Source organism: Aspergillus brasiliensis, assembly GCF_001889945.1.
Source record: "Aspergillus brasiliensis CBS 101740 unplaced genomic scaffold ASPBRscaffold_6, whole genome shotgun sequence".
Lineage (NCBI taxonomy): Eukaryota > Fungi > Ascomycota > Eurotiomycetes > Eurotiales > Aspergillaceae > Aspergillus > Aspergillus brasiliensis.
In genome coordinates this window covers 1255154-1279242 of record NW_027137447.1, presented here as the reverse complement: position 1 = coordinate 1279242, position 24089 = coordinate 1255154, and the positions used below count along the sequence as shown (strand labels likewise).

The following is a 24089-nucleotide window of genomic DNA, read 5'->3' as shown; positions in this document are numbered from 1 at the left end:
ATGGGGAACTATCAACATTTTCTCAATATATGCTGATGATGTCGTATGTGTGATATTTCTGGCTTAATTGACATGTCTATCTCATCATTGTCGGATCTGAATTTAAGCTTATCGGGAGACAAATTAGGGTTCATGCAGGAATGTGCAGGGGTTCGTACAACCCGGTGGGTGAAGGGGGCATTGTCCGGGGAGATTCATGGCCATTCAAGTGTCTTGGGTCCACTTTTCGGGCCAGTTTAATGTTTTGGTCGTTAGTATTGAATGATATGCTGTAGGCTATTCTGAGACGTCATGCTTTCCCTTCTCTGCTTGGACGTAAATATTGAAGAGTCGCCTGACTGAGTAATATTGACTGGCGGCGACTCTTCTTCCGTGCCTGTAAGAGGCATGCACCGGTTCTTCTCTTGATGAAGAAGGATTCCTGAAAATGCCAGAACTGTCACGAAGACGAAGCTAGCACCTCGTTGCTTTCGGCCATTTCCATGCCTTGGGGACCGCTCAGGGCAAGTCTCTTACTCCTATATCAACGTCGGGCTGGTTCCGACGCAATCAGCTAAAGCTACTGGAAATGTGTATGAGAAGATTCTTGCTGCTCGCAAGAAGCAATGATACGAACCATGGAAACTACCATCTTGAAAGTCGCCATGATGGAGATTTCCTTACCATGTCCTCGACTAATGCATGCTGCTAAGTCCTCCTCGAACTATATAAATACAAGTACTACCAACCATGGAGGTCTCTCTTTTCCCCCAACAGCACACAGCTTCAATCTTCTATCGCCTAGCAATCAGCAAAACTCAAACATCGACAATCTCCTACGTCAAACGTGGTAGTTCCTTTCAGCTTACACAATGGCTTCAAGTCAATCCGCAGTGAACCCGGAGGTTACTGGACCAAGTCTCTCAGACTTTCCGGAAAACGTTCGAAACAAGATCATTCTGATTGATATCCCAGCCGTCGAAGTGCAGGCTCTAATCGAAAAGGATTGCCCTTCAATGCTACAGCGAATTGCACCATATGGTGCCACTTGGATGAGACATGTTATGTACAACACCATTCCCAAGGAGATCCGAGTCTACGCATATCTGCACTATGACATGATTAATCCAGAGTGGTACGAACAGTATGGCACCACGGCTCTGCTGCTCCGTTACAACACCCACAGATCCGATTTGGAGCAGGAGGTACCTGAAGATCAGGCCCGCAGCATGTTGTGGTTCTATGCTCTCGTACAACATTATGCTCACGAGCTGACCGCAATCGCAATTGAGCGCCAAGTGAACACGTCAAGGTTCGCTTCTCGAACTGAATTGCTACGTGTTCAACGTGCCATCTACATACATGACATTCTCTTGCAGGCGACGACCACCATCCCCCGCCATAACATGACGCGGCAGGAGGCTAGGGTCCCTTGGAGGAACTTCCTAGCACAGTTCACCGGCTGGATGCTGTTTCAAGTGATCATAGTGACTAATCGCCTCCACGTTTTTGGTATGTGATTAGCCAGCCTTTTGCATATACTAAACCGGGAATACTGACCGATTCAATAGACCATGCCAAGTGCGATTTCTCTAAGGCAGAGTTGCAGGAAGCGCTCTCCACTTTTTCGGCGAAAGAAGGTCGCAACTATCTGGTGAGTGGGCTCTGGACCCAACATTGATTGAAAATGTGTTCTGAACCCTAACCTACTCGCAGTTGGAAGGAGGGCTGGCATTCAAGCGCAAGCTGGACGAAAAGCGGTACCAGGGAACGGATGCTGAAGACCAGCTTCGCTTCAAGTGCTGGAGGGCTGCTGGCGACGATATTATGGCTGCCATCTGGGCGAAGCTAACAAACAGCGATCCCGAGTATAATAAACAGAAGTTTTCTCCAGACACTGACCCATCACTCAAAAGGATGTATGATCCATTTGTATTCCTCGAGGAGGATAATGGCCCGCACCTTCTCTGGGACTATATGGCCGAAGAGCCTGAGCTGGGTGTCGAGCAATACTACTCCGGTTCTGGCCACCCGCAATACATGGACTTCATCTGGGATGAATCTCGGTTGCGGGACATGGGATACATGGAGGACTAAGACAGTCACAAGAGAACAGCATGACCGTGCAGAACCTCCTTCATCACGACTTGAGATCGCCTAGCAATCTTGGTATCGCTCGTCGTTTTCTTTTATTTTACTGGCTGACTGCTAGAAAAGACGCTCACTTGAACCTTAATACAATTTTGCTTTGAGATATGACTTATCCCTTGTAGTCCCGTTTTCTTGCCCTCCCACTAACAAACCAAGAGGACAATTATTCACCACACTAATCGTAGATCCTATGTTCATAGTACTCATAGCTCGAACCTTAGTACCTATCTAGTATCTACCCCAAACCAACTGACACATGTCATCTCCCCACAGAACCAGACCTACTAGACCTACTATACTACCTCTAGACAGCCTGCACTGACAACACACCACCCACTGAAATTTGGGGTGCATAAATGCACAGATTGCAGCCTGCCTGCCTGCATGCATATGTGTGTCACAGTGGATGTACCACGGTACAGCATACTGTATATGTGTGTGACCCCACAATAGTGTGAAGGTGGTACACGACTGATTAGTATGTACATACGTGCATAAGCAAGCGTAATGCATAAGATACTAACATAGTAAACCTATGGGAAACAGCTAAATAGTTCATTATTCAGGAATAGGAATCCATGACATCAAGGAGGTAACTAAGTAGATCGCTGATTTGCAATGGGTGGTGGATGATGTTTGCTTTTGACAGGTGCGGACTATCGAAGTTTCGTATATTAGAGTTGGTGTTGGGCTGATTATCTATGTTTGTTTCTTGATTGGGGAGGGTGGGATTTGAGCGGGGTTTGCTTTTTTGGATAACTCTTTGCTTTAGGGGGTGTGTAGGGATTCGAGAATAGAATTTTGGGATATGAGGAATCATGGATTTATTTTTCATGGATGTTTTAGTGAAAGGATCTGTTCTGTTCGATCCCTCTTGCTCGCTTATTTTACTCGAAGTATGAATATACGAGTTCATCTAGATCTGTGATTACTGTGGAGAAAAGAGCTACGATGATGACGATGACGCTGACGAGATGGTCACTGCTGGTTTGGATCTGTGCGAGGCTGGGTTGGTTGATGTCGATCGTTTCCATCGGTTGCTCTCTCTAACAGGAGTCATAACTATTATTCGAAAAAAAATCAATAATAACTGAGGGATTTTCTTTATTACTATCTAGATACAGTAGCCAAATCTGAGTCGGTAAGTATGCTGTGTTTCAATTTCACGGTTCGCTTCACGAGTCATGCAGGGCCGATATTTGTATTATGTAGATTACAGGCATTCCACTTCCTTTTCTTTTTTTCTTGTTCAGCTATCAATTATGGATAATTTATCACTTTCTGCGTGAGTAGATACCTACTACTATAAAATCTTTATTTTCTATGCCTGCCAAGCCCAACAGTATGCACAGTGAGGCTTTAGTCCTTCCGGTAAGAATGATAAACCCCGGTCGATCTACATGCATAATACATTGACCCTGAGTACCAAGAATTTAAGCCACAAGGGTATTCACGGCTATTTACTGCTATCTATTGTCGAGAAGTTCAGGCCAAGAACAACAGATAATTAGATACAATCCAGTGGCAATATTAATCAGGTCTATCTGGTATGCGAAGAGCAGAATCCAACTTGGCAGATAGCCGATCCTGATAAGTAAGTATGGACCCCCGCTCACGAGGACAGGGCCACTCATTGATTTCGGACAGTTACCCACCCCGAGCTTTGATCGTATCTCAAATGTCTCGCATCGCAATGCTGCATCGTCATAGGCTTGCATTACCGCTCACATTAATGCGACATAATTACCCGACTCAGATTCCTAGACACGCTTTAGATCCTGTACTACGCGAGAATTGCAAATCTGCGCGCCAGATTAATTAGCAACTGTGGGAATAGTTACTACAGCTACATACAAGAAGATAAATCCACAAGTTTGGAGTCCCCTAACTTTGTATGAAGCTAACCAATGGAAAGAGTCAGACCCCTCACCAAGAAGAAAAGGCCAATGAAAAACCGCCATCTCAACACACGAGATTTCAAATCCTCTCTCCTACGCGAAGCAAACAATCAATCGATCTTGTTAGGCGGCCTACCTAATGTACGTACTAAAATGAAAGCCACTACAGGTAACGGAGTACCACACATGCACTTCCATCCAATCCATGGATGGATGACTCGAATCGCGCAAATCTGAAACTTGGTCCTTTTTAAGATTCAGTCATACTAGTAGATATGAGTACTCCGCCCCCGGCAACTTCGGTCTCAACCAATCTTGTCCCTGATTAGTGAACCGGTGGTACCAACCTCTCAGTCTCAGGCACTTCCACTGTGGCTAAAGTTAGATTGGAACTTGGGCGCGCGCGCGTGGTCGCTCCTGCAGGTAAACGAACTACGGAGCAAGTCATGCCTCCTCTCCCCCCCCCTCTTTCTTGATCTTCCCCTCCTACAGGATTTTGTGTGCTGCCTTGAGCCCATGACAGGATGATTGACCTACGGGGTTATAACTCAAAAATAGCGATGCGATGGATGTGAATCAAGAAAGTTTCTGCTGAAATGGCACTGATCTGCTTTACCTTGAAATTCTGTGCATACTTTTAATTTATTTTCTTTTTCTTCTCATCGTCTCTCTGCACAGTTGCGTGTGCAGTAGCAAGTAGTTCAGAGTTCAGACTAGTTAGTGCCGCGTCGCGTTACCCAGTACGTATCCCCTCTTTTTTGCTTTCCCTTCTACCGAGAGGAGTGAGTGGGTGGGTGGTGTGTGGGTGGTGGCAACAGACTACAGACTATGGGGACTGAGGACTCAGGTACCCGTGAACCGGAGACGCATTGGGCCAGGGGTAAAAAAGAGAGAAAGTGCGCGGACGGATGGGGAAAATAGTACGGAGTTAGTAACTGACTAACTAAATCTACAGCACTAATAAACTCATGCGAAATTAAACATTTTCCTGCAAAACCTTGGGAATGTGCCATGCGATGGGCTGATGCACTAAAAGAAGATTAAGATACCATCTTAGGTTTCTATCTATTATTTTATTTTTTTCTACTGTGTAACAAACTTACAATGGGTCTGGTTGTTGCTACTACTGTTGCAAATGATGCTAGTTAGTTAGTCTCTATCTTCTAACTTACCTTGTATCCATCTAGTTAGTTAGACTACTTAGGGTCGCCTTTTATTGCTTAGCTCCGAACTAAATATCCATCTACTAACTAGATACCTGCACCCCCCCGGTCACGGTACGTGCAAGCCGTGGGCTCCGCTGGATTTTTCCCCTTGCGTCTTCTTGCATGGGCGACCATCCGACGACGGTCCAAGGACTGGTTTAAAGCGCGGCGGCAGACGATCATCCGGATATCATTATTTGGAGGACGGGGTCGATCCGGGATGTTTTTATGGATAAATGGATACTAATTTAATTTACTGGATGAGGTATATAAGTAATCAAGATTATTTATTTGTTGTTTGGATGGTGATAAAGTATTCTCTTGCAGAAGTCAAGGTGGAATACATTGATGGAAGATGTTAAGGGACTTCAAGGTTTGAAGGAGAGGGAGGGAGGGGGAAGAAATACCCCAAAGCGGTAAATGGAATTGGAACAAACGCTAATTTATTTCTCTCTCCATCCATGGGGGGGGCATAGGCATAGGCATAGGCTATTATATCTAAAACATCTGACCTGGAGAATGTCTCTAAGTTCTTTGTCTTGGATTGACAGTCATGACGCATTGATTAAATCAACCTCGTCTGTCTGTCTGTCAAAGTCAGCTGGAACTGGCCCGTCCCTGGAAAATTAAATCAGGAGGCGTGTGCTGATGGTGGTGGTGGTGGTAGTGATGGTGGGTGGGCAAATAAAATAGGAAATAATCCCTGAAGGAGGGACAGACCGACAAGAAAAGTAGGGACCAATTTCAGGAACAGGAATTTGTTCAATGGGTCTCTGGGGCTGCCTTGAGTGGAGAGAGAGGGCCTTCATGTAATCCGTTCAACCGTTGGGCCACCCTGTGCTCCGTTCCCTAGTATTTTCCTTTCCTCCCCTCTCATAGTCTCATGCAATACGTATTTAGTCAGTGGTAGGTGGTCCTCACCTGATTGACACTTTTCAGAAGAAAACTAGGGAAAAGAGAAAGAAACAGAAACATGGAAATGATGATACATACAGTAGGAGAATTTGTCACTTCTAAGACAAACGCTTTAGATTAGCGATTCGAGAAGAAGAAAAAGAATACAGCTTGAGGTTGATGCAAGTGTAGACTAGATGCAGGAGTACTCAAGGCCAAACTGCCCTGACGATAATTTGAATCTTTTGTTAGTGGCAGTGGTACCTGCTTGGCCCTCCATCCCGTCCGCTGCAAGTCACGGAAACCAACTCCACCCTGAACCAACCATAACGCCGTATTGACTCTCTTAGTACTTACTTAGTAGTAGTCTTGAGGGTTCGAGCGGATTTATTTCTCCCCTCGTTAGTCCACTCGCGAACCATCCTGTGCCTTAGTTTTCCTCCCCTCCCTCTTGTCTTGTCTCTCCTGGATCTTTTGGAGTAACCGCCCTCAATACCCATTCTTCTTAATTCTTCCCTTTTTCTTCCCTTAATGATCATTATTTATTTTATTATTATCATCATTGATTATCTCTACTCTTCACCACTTCCATACTCCATTGGTACCCTCTTTGTTCGGTCGTCGTCGTCATCCCCATCACCATTGTCAACTTTCCAACTCCGATATCCTTCTTTCCGCATTCTACAAGGTTGATTGGGATCTCTACTTATTTTTTTTTTATTCACCGCACCTTCTTTCTCTCTCCCTGATTACTTTCTTTACTGAATCCCCCTCTCCCTTCTTAATTCACTTGTCATTCCGATCCCTTCCCCCTGTTGGTTAGTACTTGCTTCCTTGAGAGGTAGCTTGGATTGATTTTCCTCTGTGCATCCGACCGAATATCTTTCCTCCTGCCTGCCCCCTCCCCTCCAGTCTCTCTCGCACTCTCTCAATCTCTCCACATCAATCATTAATTAATCCTCTCCATCCTTGCCTTGCGCCTCCTTCCTTCTTCGGCAGTGTGAAATTTCCTCTTCCATACCACGTCCCATTTCTTTAATCTCCTCTTCACCTCCTCCGTCCCTCTCCAATTCGGAATTATTTCCACCGCCCATCCTGCTGCTCTCCCAAGTTAACCCTTATAACCGCCGGGCAGTATCTGAGACGCCTCCTGTTGATCGCATCCATCGCGCTTCCGCTTCACGTCAACCCTCCATTCCGATCGCCCTTTACTTTTTTTCCCATCCTATTTTTACACCTTCTCTTACGCGACTAGCGGCGTCCACGTCTCGAGGTCGCCATCACCGTTAACTCACCAACCGTGCACAGAGCTCGCTCCGATCGCTCGTTCGCCTCTACAGCTACAACCTTTCCCACGCGTCCGATAAGGGGTTTTGGAACACCTGCGTTGTGTCGCTGCACTCGCTTGTTTGGATCCAAATGACCAGTGGCTTATAGAGACAGCAAACCTGCGATTACTGCTCGAATTATCATAATTGCGATATTGAAGGTGTCGGGTCTCGTTGTGGTTGATCGTTCGCCCGCATATATCGCGCCTGCACGCCCAATCGTGTGCTGCTCGATTCCAGCACACCTTTCCACGCTCCTTTTTTGCACATAATGTCCGTTGCTACGATGCTACAACCTGCTTCAAGAGCCTCGACTTCCTCGTCATCTTCCTTTCAACCTGTCACCCGTCAAAACACCATGTCTTCCCACGATACGCGGTCCCTCCGCCAGTCGAAGCGGCTGTCAGTCACTGCGCTGTACATGTCGATGAATGCGAAGGACAGAGACTTGGATATATCAGACGATCTGGCGAGAGGTTAGTCATTGGATTTGGTGGATGTCTCTTTCGCCCTGGACACGCTTGCTGACATTATCTGGGTCAGCTCAAATATATCTGCGCGAACTGAAGGCGAAGATTTCAACTCAATCGAAGAAGAATTTCGTCCTGGAAAAAGATGTGCGGTATTTGGATTCACGGATAGCCCTGCTGATCCAAAACCGTATGGCTCTGGAAGAAGTAAGAAATTGATCCGTCTGTGCCTCGCGTGGATAGTTCCTGACCATACCAGCAAAACGAAGTTGCCAGCCACCTCGACGACGCCATAGATCCCCAGGAGGGATTCTTTCCTAACGATGAGCGCACTCAGAAATACGGCAATCTTCTCTTCCTTCTCCAGTCCGAACCCCGTCACATCGCCCACCTATGCCGCCTAGTCTCTATGTCCGAGATCGACTCCCTCTTGCAAACAGTGATGTTTACTATTTACGGAAATCAATATGAGAGTCGTGAAGAACACCTGCTACTCACCATGTTTCAGTCTGTCCTCACCTATCAGTTTGACAACACTCCGGAGTACTCGTCACTCTTGCGCCAGAATACCCCTGTTTCCCGCATGATGACCACCTACACCCGGCGCGGTCCTGGTCAGAGTTATCTGAAACAAGTCCTTGCCAACCAGATCAATGCCCTGATCGAGCTGCGCGACGTCGACTTGGAGATCAACCCGCTCAAGGTGTACGAAACCATGGTGAAACAGATCGAAGAGGAGCAGGGCTCATTGCCAGAAAATCTTCAAAGATCCGTTACGGCGGAAGATGCCGCGGCAAATGCGCAGGTGCAGGCCATCATCGAACCGCGACTGAAGATGCTCACCGATTATGCCAACCGCTTCTTGAACACCATCATCGAGTCCGTGGATGAGACTCCGTACGGTATTCGGTGGATATGCAAGCAGATCAGAAGTCTGTCCCGACGCAAGTACCCGGACGCTCAGGATCAGACCATCTGTACCCTGATCGGAGGATTCTTTTTCCTTCGCTTCATTAACCCCGCCATTGTCACGCCCCGATCGTATATGCTGATTGATGCGACGCCCACGGAGAAACCCCGGCGCACGTTGACTCTGATCGCGAAGATGCTCCAAAACTTGGCAAATAAGCCTTCTTACGCCAAAGAGCCGTATATGGCGAAGCTTCAGCCTTTCATCCAGCAAAACAAAGAGCGCGTTAACAAGTTCATGCTGGATCTGTGCGATGTGCAAGACTTCTACGAGAGCCTAGAAATGGATAACTACGTTGCGCTCTCGAAGCGCGACCTGGAATTACAGATTACCCTCAACGAGATGTACGCCACCCACGCCTTGCTGGAGAAGCACAGCTTGGCTTTGGCCCAGGACCAGCACTCCCATCTCAATGAAATCTTGCAGGAGCTCGGTGCTGCGCCACCACAGGTTCCCCGGAAGGAAAATAGAACCATTACAGTGCCCCTGTTCAGCCGCTGGGAGACTTCTCTAGATGATTTGACCGCCGCCTTGGATATCACCCAAGAAGAAGTCTTCTTCATGGAGGCCAAGTCCACCTTCGTCCAGATTCTGCGGTCTCTTCCTCCGAAACACCCAGCAGTGCGTCGTCCGCTACGACTGTATCTCATTGCGGAGACGGCCGCGACGCTAAAGAACGATGCGGTGATGGTCCGGAAAGGAATCCGTACCATTGAACTGCTCGATCAATTGATGAAATTGGGCGTCATTGAACGTGCCGATGACTTCAGTCTCCTGCGGGACGAGGTTGAACAGGAATTGCTGTACCTGGGCTCCTTGAAGGAGAATGTCTTGAAGGAGACGAAGAAATTGGAAGAAGTCTTTGCCACCATACGTGACCACAATGCCTACTTGGTGGGCCAGCTGGAAACGTACAAGTCGTATCTCCACAACGTCCGCAGTCAGTCCGAGGGCAAGCAGCGGAAACAGCAGAAGCACCAGGAGCTCGGACCGTACAAGTTCACCCACCAGCAGCTTGAAAAGGAAGGTGTCATTCGCAAGAGTAACGTCCCGGAGAACCGGCGCGCAAATATCTACTTTATGTTCAAGAGTCCTTTGCCAGGCACTTTTGTTATCAGCCTGCATTACAAAGGTGAGCCACAATCTTATCCCCCCGCCTTTTGCTACTGCCAGAATTGTTTTTGCTAATCCAACTGCCAGGCCGTGCTCGTGGTCTTCTAGAGCTGGATCTTAAGCTTGATGATTTGCTCGAAATGCAAAAGGACAACCAGGAGGACTTGGATTTGGAGTACGTCCAGTTCAATGTCTCGAAGGTGCTTCTACTCTTGAACAAACGATTTGCACGAAAGAAAGGGTGGTAGAGAGACTGCGTCTATGGCCTCTCTTCTACACTCTATCACGACGTCTATGAAACGGAGCGGATAGTCACCGGCAAGCAAAGACGGGGCCCCAAATCCCAGTATTGGATATCAAGTTGCCAATTCGATGAGCGACAATTGGCCCTGGAATACGCCAACCTGCCCGGAAGACCGTGGCAGTGTTATCTGTTTGGATCGTCTATTCTACGTTATGACCCGGGGACGGACGATTGATTTGTATACTTCACCATGCGGCTTCCCACCCAGACGTGGTGCGGGATGACGATGGATGCATAAGATGAGTTGCGGTTTTTGTTTCTGTTATTTCCGATCTCTTTTGTTAAGATAGGGCTCCTATGCGGGGCAGTAATGTGGTGAGGCGATCCGCTCTGTCAATCCCTAGCATGTGGCACTGAACTCTTTCCTCGCTGGCTCGGGGGTGAGTGGTCATGAGCAGGGTTTGCCGGAGCAGGGTTGCTTGTGGTTTTGTCCTCGCGACGGCTATACCCCGTTGAATGATTTTGCGCTTGAGTGTCTTTTATTTGGGTTAGTGCGGTTTGATGAGATTGGTGCGCTGTGTTGCTTCAGTGGCCCTGATGAGGCCGGCCGTCATGTTACCCTGTGTTTATATGTACCAGTATGCCTTGGATTTAGCGTTGTGAATTCCCCGGAATCATATATTCTATGGCTTTTAATGAGGATGATGCTCTGGAGTGTGGGCCGCGATCAGTCTGGAACCAGGGACTGTTGTTTAGAACTTTTCCTCGATGCTTTTAGTGTAGTGTGATCGACCTGAGCTGTTCCCACCAGTTACAAGTGATCAATTGATCGTTGGGAGTTATTTAACTAGCAATCTTGGCGTAGTGATATTCGGCCAAGTTGCCCAGAAATCCCCCAGCTGTGGTCCAGACACCCACTACGTCACTGCCGCTGGGGCGCAATGGCAACGGCGCGACCGCCCTGAAACGAAAGGGTGTATTGGCGTAGCAGGCTGAGATGGTCGCAAACTAGGGGGTTAACATGAGGTAGGATGCCTCCTATCCTAATCAACAAGAGAATTGGATCGACAATCCACCAAGTCCAGTCATGCATCACGCCTCCGAGGAAGGGGGAGAAATGGGTGGGTGACCATTTTACGCGCCGCCCCTCGGTTCTCAGGCATCCAATTCAGGCCGACTGCTGCCAGTTCAGAGTCAGACCAGTAGGCACTTGGTTAACTAGTTAGCTACTTCGTAGGCAGTCAGCAATACTTCGTAGTGAGTAACTACTAGGAAAGTTGCAGTGAGTGAGTTCAGTTGGTTGGAATTCCCGTCTGGGTTTAACTGTTTCCGTCCGCCGTCTCATTTCTTTCTCGCCTTCTGGTCTTTTTTCGCCTCTTTCTCTCCGATATTTGCCTCTGTATTCCGCCTCTGGTTTAATTTGCAGGTGTGTTGTTCATTCTGGGTAGTTGTTCCTCCTCTTCTCCTTCCCCTTAACCGCTGCTATCTGCGACATCCCGCTTAATTGTCCCTCCCCACTCCCCTCTCTCTCTCCTCTCCTCCTCCACCCCCCTGCACCGCCCGATTCTCCCTCCCTTTTGAACGTCAACGCTTCCCGCCTTCGGGTCTATAACTTTCCCTCAACTCTTTCCTCCTCTTCCTTTCCCCCAACTCTCATCATCCCACCATCATCTTCACAATGGCGGCCCCTCAGTCCAAGTACGACGACTACGATTTCCCGACCACCGCGCCGGAAGCCCAACCCGGCCACCCTGGCCACACCACCCCCGAGCAGGATGCGAAGGTAGAGCAGCTCCGGGCCGAGCTGGAACAGCTTGGCTACACCGAGAGGCTGGATACTCTGACGCTGTTGCGTTTCCTGAGAGCCCGGAAGTTTGATGTCGCTGCTGCCAAGACCATGTACGTTTTTCGCTCCCTGACTATTGTCACGACTAGCGTCAGTTGCTGGAGCCTACGCGTAAGCAGGTGCTACTGGGAAGACAGAGTTGAAAGTCTCTGTTTTCCATTTGTGCGTCCTGTTTCACGGAGAGTTCTCGTTCCGAAATGTCTAGTGATGATGGAAACTTGAAACTTTCGAAGCGCGCGCTAACATTCCATTTTCCTTGGAAATAAAGGTTCGTCGACTGCGAGAAGTGGCGGAAAGAGTTCGGCACTGATGAACTGGTCCGCACTTTCGAGTACCCCGAGAAGGCTAAGGTCTTCGAATACTACCCCCAGTACTACCACAAGACGGACAAGGTGCGTATTTCTGAACAGACCGCTTTTTCTCCACCGCTAGACTGGTCGAGACGCTAACGATCGGGTCCCCGAATAGGATGGCCGTCCTGTCTACATCGAGAAGCTGGGCAAGATTGACCTCAATGCCATGTACAAGATCACCACCGGCGAGCGCATGCTCCAGAACCTCGTGACCGAGTATGAGAAGCTCGCCGACCCCCGTCTGCCTGCCTGCTCGCGCAAGGCTGGTAAGCTGCTCGAGACTTGCTGCACCATCATGGACCTGAAGGGTGTCGGTATCACCAGCGTCCCCTCCGTCTACGGCTACGTCAAGCAGGCGTCTGCCATTTCCCAGAACTACTACCCCGAGCGTCTGGGCAAGCTTTACCTGATCAACGCCCCCTGGGGCTTCAGCAGCGTGTTCAGCGTGGTCAAGGGCTTCCTTGACCCGGTGACTGTGAACAAGATCCACGTTCTCGGCTCCAACTACAAGAAGGAGCTGCTGGCCCAGGTCCCCGCTGAGAACCTTCCTGTTGAGTTCGGCGGTACCTGCACGTGTGCCGGAGGCTGCGAGCTTAGCGACATGGGCCCGTGGCAGGAGTCGGAGTGGGCTAAGACCCCCAAGTGGGCTGCCCCGAAGGAGGCCGCTCCTGAGGCTGCTCCTGAGGCTACTGCTGAGGCTGCTGCTGAGAAGGAGGCTGAGGCCCAGGCCACCGCATAGAGGCTTTGTTTCCTCCCTTAGTGTTTCTTTTCGTTCTACATCTTGGATCAATATGGTAAAAGCTTCAGGCACTATCTTGCCGATCTATATCCCTTCTTTTGTTTTCTAGAACTGTTTTGCTAGGAAGAGGTGCGCCGCGGGTGCCTGTTAACTTTGTTCTTCTTTTCTTATTTTGAGATACGTGCCGGAAGGGCTGTTGAGAGTTGCTCGAGGGGTTTCCGCGGCCCTATTGTTATGTGTTTTTGCTTTTGGTCGTGCTTGTTTTCCTTTTGCAGTCAGATATCAAACACCATATGAGCGGCGCGAGGTGCTTTTTATAGATGGGAGCCGGGGCAGTAATCGGGGACTGAAGGATAAAAGTGTTACGTGGTCAGGATGCTCTAGGTAGAACCCGGGTATACACTCATATAGCGTTAGACTGAACGTTGCAGGAAGCGTGTTCTTTAGAGCATCGAGACGCAGATCTTTCATTATAGTAAACACATCGTAAACCGATTGGTATCATCCCAAGACCCCCTGCAGACGCCGACTCAAACCCAATGAAACAGAATAAACAATCCAGTAAGCAGACAAGCCTAAACAAACCCTCATTGCTTCTTCTTGTCCTCCTTCTTCTCCACCACCTCGACAGCCCGCCCAGCCCTCTCGGCCTTCCCCAGCGTCGAAGCAAGAGCATTCCCATCCGCCCCTTCACCACTCGAATCCACCTCAGCCCCAGGAACCCCTTCACCCTGAAGCCGCAATAACGTCCGCAACGCATCCTCATATACCTCTGCCATCTCTCCACTCCGCCACCTCTGCGCCTCATTCTCCGTCCCCAACGAAACCTCCAATTTCGCCCGCGACCTCGTCATCGGGCCTCTCCTTTGTCTTCGAGCCGTTGTTGTGGTTGTAGTTGTAGCCCCCGCATCCGTCATCTCCGTATCCTGTCCCGCACTCTGCGGTTGCTGCTGGTGCTGCTGCCCATCTTCCTCCTCCTTCATCTCCTCCTCTTCTTCCCCATCCTCCCCTCCTACTTCATCATCTTCCTGTTGCTCATCCTCCCGAATCGCCCTCCTCAACTGCTCCGCATACGCCTTTGCCGCCCTCCCCGGCGCATCCCGCCTCAACTGCGCCACCGTCGTCGTCAACGACTCCAATTGCGCATACAGCGACGTTACCCGCGCCGCTAGTTTCCCGTCGTATGCTTCGTATTCCACTTGTTCTGTCGGTGCTGTGAAGGCCGCTGGGAAGGGCCATTCCGCGGAGCTGGAGTCTAGGCCGTTGATGCTTATGGAGGGGGAGGCCGAGTTGAAGGTTCGGTTTATGTACTGGGAGTTTGTTAGTTGCTGAGGGGTGATTGGTATGGAAGGGGGTTTCTACCTCATCGACTAATTCCCGTACTCGCTCGCGCATTGGATCCGGTCCATCGTTGGGGTTTGCGGAGGGGGGTAGGTGGAGGTCGAGTTTTGCTCGTGAGAGCGCGACCGTGTTGGCGTAGAGGTAGGTGAAGTCGGCGGAGGATTGGAGTTCGATTTTGCGGTGGTGGTCGGTGGACATCTTCCTTCTTTCTATTCCCTCTCACTCTCTCTCTATCTATATTTTGGGGCTGTTTGGTGTGTTGTGGTGGGTGTTGGTGGGGAGGGAGGGGAAACGCGTCCGAAAGTTAGAGTATGTTTGATGATTGTTGATGCGGAGATAGTTAACTTTACGATAGCATCTATCCATCTCTGCCTGAGGCACTAAGGGACACAAAACTCATTTATGCCTCAGGCATAACACTGTGTCGATCGCCCCCGCAAACGATGTCATCATTGATCGAAATCGGGAAGGTGAGTAACTATCCTTGCTTTGCTACGAACTACTCATTTTTGTTCTTCTTCTTCATCATCGTCTTTCCCCAACCAGGCAGGTTCTGGTGGGTAGTGGTTTCAATTCTTTACTTAATCTATATGAGCCAGTCGAGAAATTGTTGCTTTACATAGCCTCCCTTTCTCTTGCAGGCTATATTACCATTCTTATTGGAGAATCCCCTTTTAATCTCCAGGCTAGTTGTTCTTGTCTCACATACAACAACTACTATTCTCCCTGCAGAATGGCCTTATTATCGCTGCGATGATCGTCACCCCTCTCTAAGATTATAATTTATACTTATAATTATAATATCAGCCTGATCCACTAATTAGTAGGGAGGCATTCTACAATGGATAACAACAACGACCACTCCAATACAAGCAGCTCCATCGCCCTCATCGATAACACTGCGCCCCGTCGCCGCCAATCCGAAACTCCCACCGCTATAACCAACGGTGGCAGCCACGTTTCCAGGAAATGGACTCGAAGATCAATTCGCAGCGAGCTGAAGAAGCGCAAATACGCTAAATGGCAACCAGATCGATTGGGTCTCGCGACCGACGATGAAGACAACAATATCAACTACAACAATAACAACAACAGTGAGGAAGATGAGGGCATACCATCATCCAGCAGACGACCCTCAGAGAGACCGGAAACAGACCTTTTCACAACAGAAACCGCAACCACCATCAGCAACCCCCCGTCGCGATACCAAAGCCAAAGTCGAAGTGGCAGTCAAAGCCGAAGTCCTAGCCAACAACCCTCACCCCCTTCGCACGATGTAAGCGCCACGGATTTCGCCCCAGAAACCACCCTTACCACCACCCATACCACCACTACACAATCTAACGCCCCTACGAAACTCACCGGCCTCAAACCTAATACCGAGCTCGACATCCTCTACGAAAATCAACGCGGGTGGTTCTTCTTCGGAATCCCCCTCTACTCCCACAGCTCCCTCCTCAACTTCGACCCCTCCGCCTGGCAGACTGCCGATCTGCGCGACAGCCCCGTCGACATCACGAATGCGCAAGTGCCCGACCCCAGCTGGGTCTGGGCTTGGCGGTCCTGGTACGTCGATATGTCCGGGGATGTGGACGACCAAGGGTGGCAGTATTCATTCTCGTTCAAGTCGACGGCATGGCATGGGTCGCATCCGTGGTTCCATTCCTTTGTGCGCCGGCGTAGATGGGTCCGGGTAAGGACGAAGAGGCTGGTGGATAGACATGGACGGACGGAGCTGGAGATGGCGCATAGGTTGAATGAGGACTACTTCACGATTCATTCGGGGAAGAAGAAGAAGAGGCCGGTTAGTGAGGTTGGTGGTAATGGGTATGGTACTACGAGTTTGGGTCGGACGACGACTGCGACGACAGCTAGGGAGGAGGAAGTGATGCAAATCGAGGAAATAGCGGATATCCCGGCGTTAATGCACGCGTTGAGAGTAGCGATTGTGGACCGGGAGAAGGTGGACGCATTGGACCGGTTCGTCGACGAGGGTGGGGAGGAGTTGTTTTATTTGGATGAGAAGGTTGTTCCCCCATTTACCTCCTACTATTCCCTCTCCCACAAGCAAGCCAGCAAGCCGCTGACAATTGTTGTTATCTTCAGATTCCTGAAATCATGTCCATGTTTGTCTTCCAAGCCTCCCGCTGGCACTTCGTAATCCACCTCACCGACGTCGTCGAGTCCCTCTCGCAACAACTCTCCTCATCCAGCGGCAATGAAGCCACCCAGCTGCAGCGCAAACTGACTCATCTCCAAAAGGCCACCGAGACAGCTAGACGTCATCTCACGGGCCCGGGGGTCCTGCGGATCGAGAACCGGAAATCGAGCATGGAGATGCTGGATTTGACCCCCGTTTCGAAACGCGGGAGTCTGCTGGCGCGATACTCTGGCCGGTTCGAGTTCAAGTCAATGGACGATGGAGGGGAGATTAAGGGGATTCCTAAGGAGGCGGAGGTAGGGAGAGAAGGGCATATTTTTCAGTATTCTTCTTGATTTGAATTGGCCTGGAATAGCTTTGGAGTTTGGGAGGGTGGTTTGGTATCTTTTTTGGTTAGCGTAGAATCTGTATCATTATTTTTTGATTGTTCGGTATCATTGATTGAAGTGTATTCATATAAATCATCTGCAATTGATAACTATATCTCAAGACTACAGGAGTATACGGAGTAACAACGCTTGGCAACCGCGGAGGTAAAGTAAAAATGCCAACCACGACCGCCTACCGCCTACCCACCCCGGCAACCCCAACCCGACCAACTAATAACTTTTTTGGCACCGAAGCTCCTCTCCCTCGGCCATTCCGATCCTCTTCGAGCCCACACCAAGTCCCCTAACGACCACGACACGACCACGGCCACGCCTCCCAAGTTCACCCCCCGCTTGGCTGGTGTTCCTCTCCGCTTTGCGAATCCCACATGTTATCTCGTGGCCGTCCGTGTCTGAAAAGACGTAGTCTATCTACCGTCTTAGACACCGTCGCGGCCAGTCCCGAAGAGCCTCTCCTATTCCTGTACCCTCGCTGGGTAGATTCGGCTGTACGACAACGGAGACTTGTTTCCTCGACTGCTGCTGCTCGATACACGTCAGGTTCTTCGCCGGGTGGAAATGGGAGGAATGTATATAACGCTGGAAGGAGGACGATAACGAAACCACCGCCGCCTCCGGGACGGAAGCTCTCGTTTGGGAGCTCTTCGAGACGGTGGGTTTCGACAACGGCGGCGGAGGCTGCTGTGAAGACGGAGGAGGATGGAAAGGGGGATGTTGTTCCGTCTGAGCAGGAGAAGTCGGCGGCGGCGGCTCCTCCGCAGAAAGGGAAGCGTGGTAAAGAGGATACTACCGGATCTGCATCCATTTACAACCAATTAGACGATGACCAGCGATTTGAGGTCAAGAGTGAACGACACGTTTTCAACATTTTCTCCGATTTACAGACGCGACCTATGCAGCCGACGACGGGCCGGAAGGGTATCAGATCGTCTGCTGGTGAAACGCCCGCCATTGCGCTGAAGCGACTATCGCATCGTGACCGACGGAAGTTGAGATATCGGCTGTTTTTGACGAAACGGAGGCGGGGTAGTGACAAGGCGAAGAATAATGAATGGAATAAGTGGACTAAGATCCGGGAGATGTTGGAGGAGATGCATGAGGATACGCATGTCTGGACGAAGAAGGGTGTCAAGCAGAAAGAGTTGCTCGTGCCGGAGGAGACGATTGCGCTGTTGGCCGGCGTGACGGATATGGCGTTGAAGGAGAATGTTTGGTATGTGCCGGTGCATAATGGGTGCAAGGTACATGTGCTGCGTCCGCTACAGAGCCAGGGACAGTTTCGAAGGGTGATTCTGTCTGGCTCGGAGCGGGTGGTTGAGTTGGTCAGTGATAGGATTGCGCAGGCGAGGAAACTGCAAGAGCAACGTGATCCTCTGGTCGATATCCAAATCCCGCTTGCGCCGATTATCCCGTCTGTTGAGGCAATGAAGCGTCAAGGTGCTCCGGTGCCGCTGGTTCGAGGTGTATGGGATATACAGTCGGCAGTCAAGCAGGCCGCGAAGCTGCATATGGTCTTGCCTGCTGGGAAGAACCTGTCTAGCATTAGGGATTTCGCTGAACACGTGGAGGAATTGACGAGGTCAAGACCTTCGTATAACTCGAAGATTCCCTATTCGCATCAGAAGCAAGTGGCCCGCGCCCTTGTGCATGTGTTTCGAAACGACACCTATTCCAGCTTTATGTCGACGGCCGCGTTGAATCGAGCGCTGTCGTATCTGCTTGATCATGAGTTTCTGAACGCTGCCCGCGACATCTTTCTCAAGTCCGAACACCTTGCGACGGTGGATACCTTTAATATCCTTCTGAAGTCTGCAGCTAAGAGACAAGACCTCCGCTTCTTCCGCCAGTTCTTGCTGGCCATGTCTCGACTGAGCATTCGGCCGGACCCTAACACATGGCTCACCCTGGTGGATTGTCTGGTTGCCCCCAAGGCGAAAGCAGATCTCGTCACCTATATGCTGCAGCGCGGATACCTGGAGAACATGGGTGCGATGCGGACGGCGCTCCATCTGACCCTGCCAAATACCTTCCGAGCACACTTGGAAAGTGGCAAGAGTGTGGATTCTTTCATCCAGCAAACCGCCGACTCCTGCGGAGCTAGTTGCTTCGTTCCTTCTCTGATCAGCCAGATGTTCGGTGTCATCATCCGACTGAAGGACTTTGCTGCCATGGACCGGTTATTCGAAATCTGCAAGCAGAACGACCTAACCTTCAACAGTGCTACCATCACCCAAATCCTGTCCCTTTTCCGAGCAGACATGCCCACCGCTCTGCGGTATCTCTTCCGATGCCTAGAGCGCCCGGAAACGAAGCTCGAACGGCACGCATGGGAGCGGCTCTTCCTGGTCGCCTTCAAGGGGCAATACTACAACATCTGTCGGGTCCTCTGGAGGTACGCGTGCATGTCCGGAAACGTGACATATAAGATGAAGCGCACGGTCGTGACATCCTTGATCCGCAATGTGCCCCGAAAGCCGGAGACCAACGTCCACACGATCTGGGATGTGAGTGCGGGCAAGGTCATCGTGGGACTGGATCTGCATCGCCCCGACCATAAGCTCCAGACCACCGTACTCGACAAACTACCCCGAGAGTATCGCTCCAACCCCATCGCGTACTTGAGTTCAGGCTATAAGCCCAGCGGCGAAGAGCGGGAGCAGCAGATCCAAGTGGCCTCTGCACTCACGCAGCACGATATCGAGATCGGTTCCTGGCATCGTCCGCAGTATCCTTTGTTGATTATGTTGGAGGCAGCCTCAGTCCTGGATCAGGAGTGGCGGAAGGTGCCGCGGCCGGTACACTGGCTGGTCCAGAATGCCATTCGCGTGCCGGTGAGAAAGTCGATGTATCCGGCCTGATCTGTCTCGCTTGTTATTTGCTCGATTGTGGCTTCACCATGGCCCTGTTATATATACACATATCTTGTACATTATGCCCTCCTCATCCCCCTCCCATCACATCATCTCACAACACTCTGTACATAGACCTGGAACCGCCCCGCCATATAGATTCCCGACAGCAATAGATTGTATCTATAGTAATCCACAACCTAACCCCACACGTATGCGATGCAATGCAAGCAAACCAAACCAGACCAACAAATCCACATACATATCTTCATCATAGCATAATATAGCATAGCACAGTCATTACAGTCATTCACATCCAAAAAGGAAGGAGGGGGGGGAGGAAGAAGGTGTCCCAAAATGGGGGAGGAGGGTGCTACCACTTCCCATTCTCATGCAACAACGCCGGCTCCGGCGCCGTCACCACAGTAGTATCAGTCCTACCCTCAATCAAGGGATAAGGCGGCCCTGTCTGCTGAGCGTACGGATCCATGTTCGTCCGCATTGACCCAACCCCTTCTTTCAAATACAACACAAGCCGATACGCCGAATTCCCATTCAAATAATACCGATGAAGGCGTTTACTGCGCAGGAACCCGAGTCGCTCGTAGAGTTTTATCGCGGCGGTGTTGGTGGTTTCAGTTTCGAGTACGATCTGCAGTCACCAATTGTTAGTGGAACATGCACATGCATATACACAGAACCGTAAAGCCTAAAGGGAACTTGGGGATAGGGATATACCTCATCCGCTCCTCTCTCCACCATAGCATCAATGGCCATACGAGCCAATTTTGTTGCTATGCCCTGGCCTCGGTATTCCTCGCGCACAGCTAACATGGCGATGTATCCGCGCAAGGGGCCCCCGCGATGCGGCTCCAGTTTGCTCACGACGACGCCGACCATTTGTGAGGAGGATTGGAGCTCGGTGTTGTTGTCGTCCATGGCCATGAAGCAGAGATCACCCCATTGGTAGAGGAAGTAGCGGTAGACGTAGATACTGTAGGGCTCGGAGAGGTCTTTGGAGATTAATTGGCGCATGGCGGGGACGTAGGTGTCTTCGTGGGCGGCATTGTAGCGGATGTAGCGGAGGGGGGGGTTGGTGGTGTTATTATCTGTCGGAGTAGAAGTGGTGGTATCTGTAGGAGGAGGATTGGAAGTCATTGTGGTGAGGACAAGAATGAGAATCAAAGAGTGAGAGGGTCATTCAATCTTGATCAAATGGATGTTTGCGAGGAACAAAAAGAAGTTGATGACGTCCCGCACATGTGATTTTCCGGCGGTGCCTGAATTGGGACTGATTGGATTTGCTTGCGGAATCTCATGCGAGACTCGGTTATTTTTGGCTTAAACCTTCTTTTTTCTCCCTTTCTTTCTTATTTTACTTTGACTTGGATTCCCTCTGGTCTTCTCTCTTTGCTTCTCCAGCTCCTTACATGATTTCTGTCGTCTAAGTCGCAGTCAGTGCAGAGGTATGCTCCGCCGTCGTGTGGCCAAGGACAAGGACGGTGCGTCCGCATCGCCGTCCCCGTCCGATTCCCGCGACATCCCCGACTCGACTTCGTCGGCACCTCAGAAACCCAAAGCCGAGTCATTTGTCACTAAACCTCGGAGTAAACGACGCAATGGCCTCATCTTCGTTCTGGGTGGTCTGTTTGGTGTCCTGGTGGCTGTTCTCTTCGCCAATCAGCAGGATGTGATCAGTCTGGATAGCATAATGGATCTGAATCTGGAGTCGTTGATGGATGTTATGCCTCAGGGATTGCTCACGGATGTCAGGGAATTCACGGTATAGTTCCAATTCTTTGCTGGATGACTCGACTGTGCTACAAGGACATGCTGTATAACTGACAACCCCGCGCAGCAACATGAACGCGACACCGTCAACTACGACTCGTTCTCCGTCGGGCTGCACCTCCAAGCCGAAGGCGTTCATGCCAAACACCCCATTGTCATGATCCCCGGCGTCATCTCGACCGGTCTCGAGAGCTGGGGCACTGACGCAAACTCCCGCCAGTACTTCCGTCGCAGACTCTGGGGCAGTTGGAGCATGATGCGCGCGCTGGTCCTCGACAAGGCAGGATGGAAGAACCACATCATGCTAGACAAGGAGACCGGCCTGGATCCCCCGGGCATCAAGCTCCGCGCCGCGCAGGGCTTTGACGCCACTGACTTCTTCATCACCGGCTACTGGATCTGGAATAAGATCCTTGAGAACCTTGCAACCATCGGCTACGACCCGACCAACGCCTTCACAGCCGCCTACGACTGGCGTCTCTCGTACCCCAACCTCGAGCGTCGCGACCAGTACTTCAGCCGACTGAAATCCTACATCGAAACCGCCGTCCAGGTCGGCGGCGAAAAAGTCACGCTCGCGTCACACAGCATGGGCTCCCAGGTGGTCCTGTACTTCCTCAAATGGGTCGAACACCCGGACCACGGCGCCGGCGGCCGCGACTGGGTCAACAACCACATCGCCAATTGGATCAACATCAGCGGATGCATGCTGGGGGCCGTCAAGGGCCTAACGGCCGTCCTCTCCGGCGAGATGCGCGATACCGCCCAACTCAACGCCTTCGCCGTCTACGGGCTTGAAAAGTTCCTCTCCAAGGAAGAACGTGCCGAGATCTTCCGCGCCATGCCCGGCATCAGCAGCATGCTTCCCAAGGGCGGCGAAGCCGTCTGGGGCAACGCAACCTGGGCCCCGGACGACCAACCCGACCAGTCCCAGTCCTTCGGCACGGTGCTCAACTTCCGCGAAACCAACTCCTCCCACACCAGCAAGAACATGACCGTCGCCGAAAGCCTCACCTACCTCTTCGACGAATCCGAGGACTGGTACCGCGACCAGGTGCTCGGCAGCTACTCGCACGGCGTGGCACACACAGTCCGCGAGGTCGAAGAAAACGAAAACAATCCCCGCACGTGGCTCAACCCCCTCGAAGCCCGACTCCCACTCGCCCCGGATCTCAAGATCTACTGTTTCTACGGCGTCGGAAAACCCACCGAGCGGAGCTATTACTACCAGGAAGAACGCGACCCGCTCGTCAATTTGAACGTCAGCATCGACACAACAGTAACTAACAACGACGGCGTCGATCACGGTGTCCTGATGGGCGAGGGCGACGGCACCGTCAACCTCCTGAGCACAGGCTACATGTGCGCCAAGGGCTGGCGCATGAAACGGTACAACCCGGCAGGAGTGCAGGTCAAGGTCTTCGAGATGCCGCATGAGCCGGATCGCTTCTCGCCCCGTGGTGGTCCGAATACAGGTATGTCTCCCTCCTCCTCCTCCTCCTCCTCCTCCTCCTCCTCCTCCTCCTCCTCCTCCTCCTCCTCCTCCTCCTCCTCCTTCTCCCTTTACTGTTTCCTCATCACCCTTCATTAAGAAAGAAAGAATCATTCTGATAAGAATATGTACGTATAGGCGACCACGTCGACATCCTCGGCCGCGCATCCCTCAACGACCTCATTCTTCGCGTAGCAGGCGGTCAAGGAGACCAGATCGAGGAGACGTTTGTCTCGCGGATTAAGGAGTACGCTGATCGGGTGCAGGTCTTTGATGATGAATGAACGAGATAGATGTATTGTAATGTGAGTAGATGGGCGTTTTTCTATTTCTTCTTTTTCTTTGTTTCCCCTCCCCCTAATTGAGAAGAAGCACTATCAGTACATAACTTATATACCTATTATATGTGTGGAGTGGTGGTGGTGATGGTGGCTATAGATCTCCTCTGAATTGCATGAGGGCTATGTATCAATCATTTCTCTTTATCGTTGAGATTATTTCTTAGTAGTTGTCTCTTTGAAGAGGTGTTGGATGGATGGGCGGATGATGTACTCTTATTCCCTGGTATTCTTGGGTGTTTCGATGGAGTGACTATCGTGCGGTAGTAGTTCTTGAACCATTATTGAACTTATGCATGTGATCTGATCTCAACGATCTTCTAACGTAAAGGCTACTTACATGGTATAGACCGGTAAGGTAATAGTAGAATTACTCCTAAGCTACATACGGCTAGATTGAAGAAACCAAAACTAATTACTTCCAATAGGAGCATAATCATTCATAGTCCTAGAGACAAAAGATGTATACAAGAGAAAAAAAAAGAGTAAATAGAAACATATAATATGATACAAGCATTCATAAATCATAACGCTACCT

At 50.6% G+C, this 24089-nt stretch overlaps 7 protein-coding genes across 7 annotated transcripts; 5 read left to right on the top strand and 2 right to left on the bottom strand.

Moving 5' to 3' along the window:
• Positions 1-851: 851 nt before the first annotated feature.
• ASPBRDRAFT_674809 (uncharacterized protein) lies at positions 852-2303 on the top strand (the record flags this gene model as incomplete). The annotated part of the gene is made up of 3 exons (XM_067628900.1): positions 852-1491; positions 1551-1633; positions 1780-2303. The coding sequence occupies 3 exons, from the start codon at positions 852-854 to the stop codon at positions 2074-2076; spliced, it is 1020 nt and encodes a 339-aa protein (XP_067479224.1). The 3' UTR covers positions 2077-2303.
• Positions 2304-7726: 5423 nt separating this feature from the next.
• On the top strand, positions 7727-10256 carry ASPBRDRAFT_30335 (Ras GTPase activating protein IRA2; the record flags this gene model as incomplete). Its single annotated transcript, XM_067622765.1, has 4 exons — positions 7727-7931; positions 7999-8132; positions 8185-10027; positions 10096-10256. 4 exons carry the CDS (start codon positions 7727-7729, stop codon positions 10254-10256), a joined length of 2343 nt encoding a protein of 780 aa, XP_067479223.1.
• Positions 10257-11930: 1674 nt separating this feature from the next.
• Positions 11931-13112, top strand: ASPBRDRAFT_111229 (SEC14 family lipid-binding protein; the record flags this gene model as incomplete). Its single annotated transcript, XM_067616593.1, has 3 exons — positions 11931-12151; positions 12367-12490; positions 12567-13112. Coding segments are annotated over 3 exons (891 nt in total), but the record flags the coding sequence as incomplete, so codon positions are not given.
• Positions 13113-13777: 665 nt separating this feature from the next.
• ASPBRDRAFT_177889 (uncharacterized protein) lies at positions 13778-14729 on the bottom strand (the record flags this gene model as incomplete). Its single annotated transcript, XM_067619870.1, has 2 exons — positions 13778-14500; positions 14553-14729. The coding sequence occupies 2 exons, from the start codon at positions 14727-14729 to the stop codon at positions 13778-13780; spliced, it is 900 nt and encodes a 299-aa protein (XP_067479221.1).
• A 643-nt stretch (positions 14730-15372) lies between these two features.
• On the top strand, positions 15373-19939 carry ASPBRDRAFT_55221 (uncharacterized protein; the record flags this gene model as incomplete). The annotated part of the gene is made up of 4 exons (XM_067627361.1): positions 15373-15571; positions 15686-16557; positions 16638-17014; positions 17488-19939. 4 exons carry the CDS (start codon positions 15373-15375, stop codon positions 19937-19939), a joined length of 3900 nt encoding a protein of 1299 aa, XP_067479220.1.
• A 364-nt stretch (positions 19940-20303) lies between these two features.
• ASPBRDRAFT_55220 (peptide alpha-N-acetyltransferase MAK3) lies at positions 20304-21088 on the bottom strand (the record flags this gene model as incomplete). Its single annotated transcript, XM_067627360.1, has 2 exons — positions 20304-20582; positions 20669-21088. 2 exons carry the CDS (start codon positions 21086-21088, stop codon positions 20304-20306), a joined length of 699 nt encoding a protein of 232 aa, XP_067479219.1.
• Positions 21089-21261: 173 nt separating this feature from the next.
• Positions 21262-23852, top strand: ASPBRDRAFT_207253 (phospholipid:diacylglycerol acyltransferase). Its single transcript, XM_067621796.1, has 3 exons — positions 21262-21713; positions 21789-23196; positions 23352-23852. Exons 1-3 carry the CDS (start codon positions 21399-21401, stop codon positions 23495-23497), a joined length of 1869 nt encoding a protein of 622 aa, XP_067479218.1. The 5' UTR covers positions 21262-21398; the 3' UTR covers positions 23498-23852.
• Positions 23853-24089: the final 237 nt, after the last annotated feature.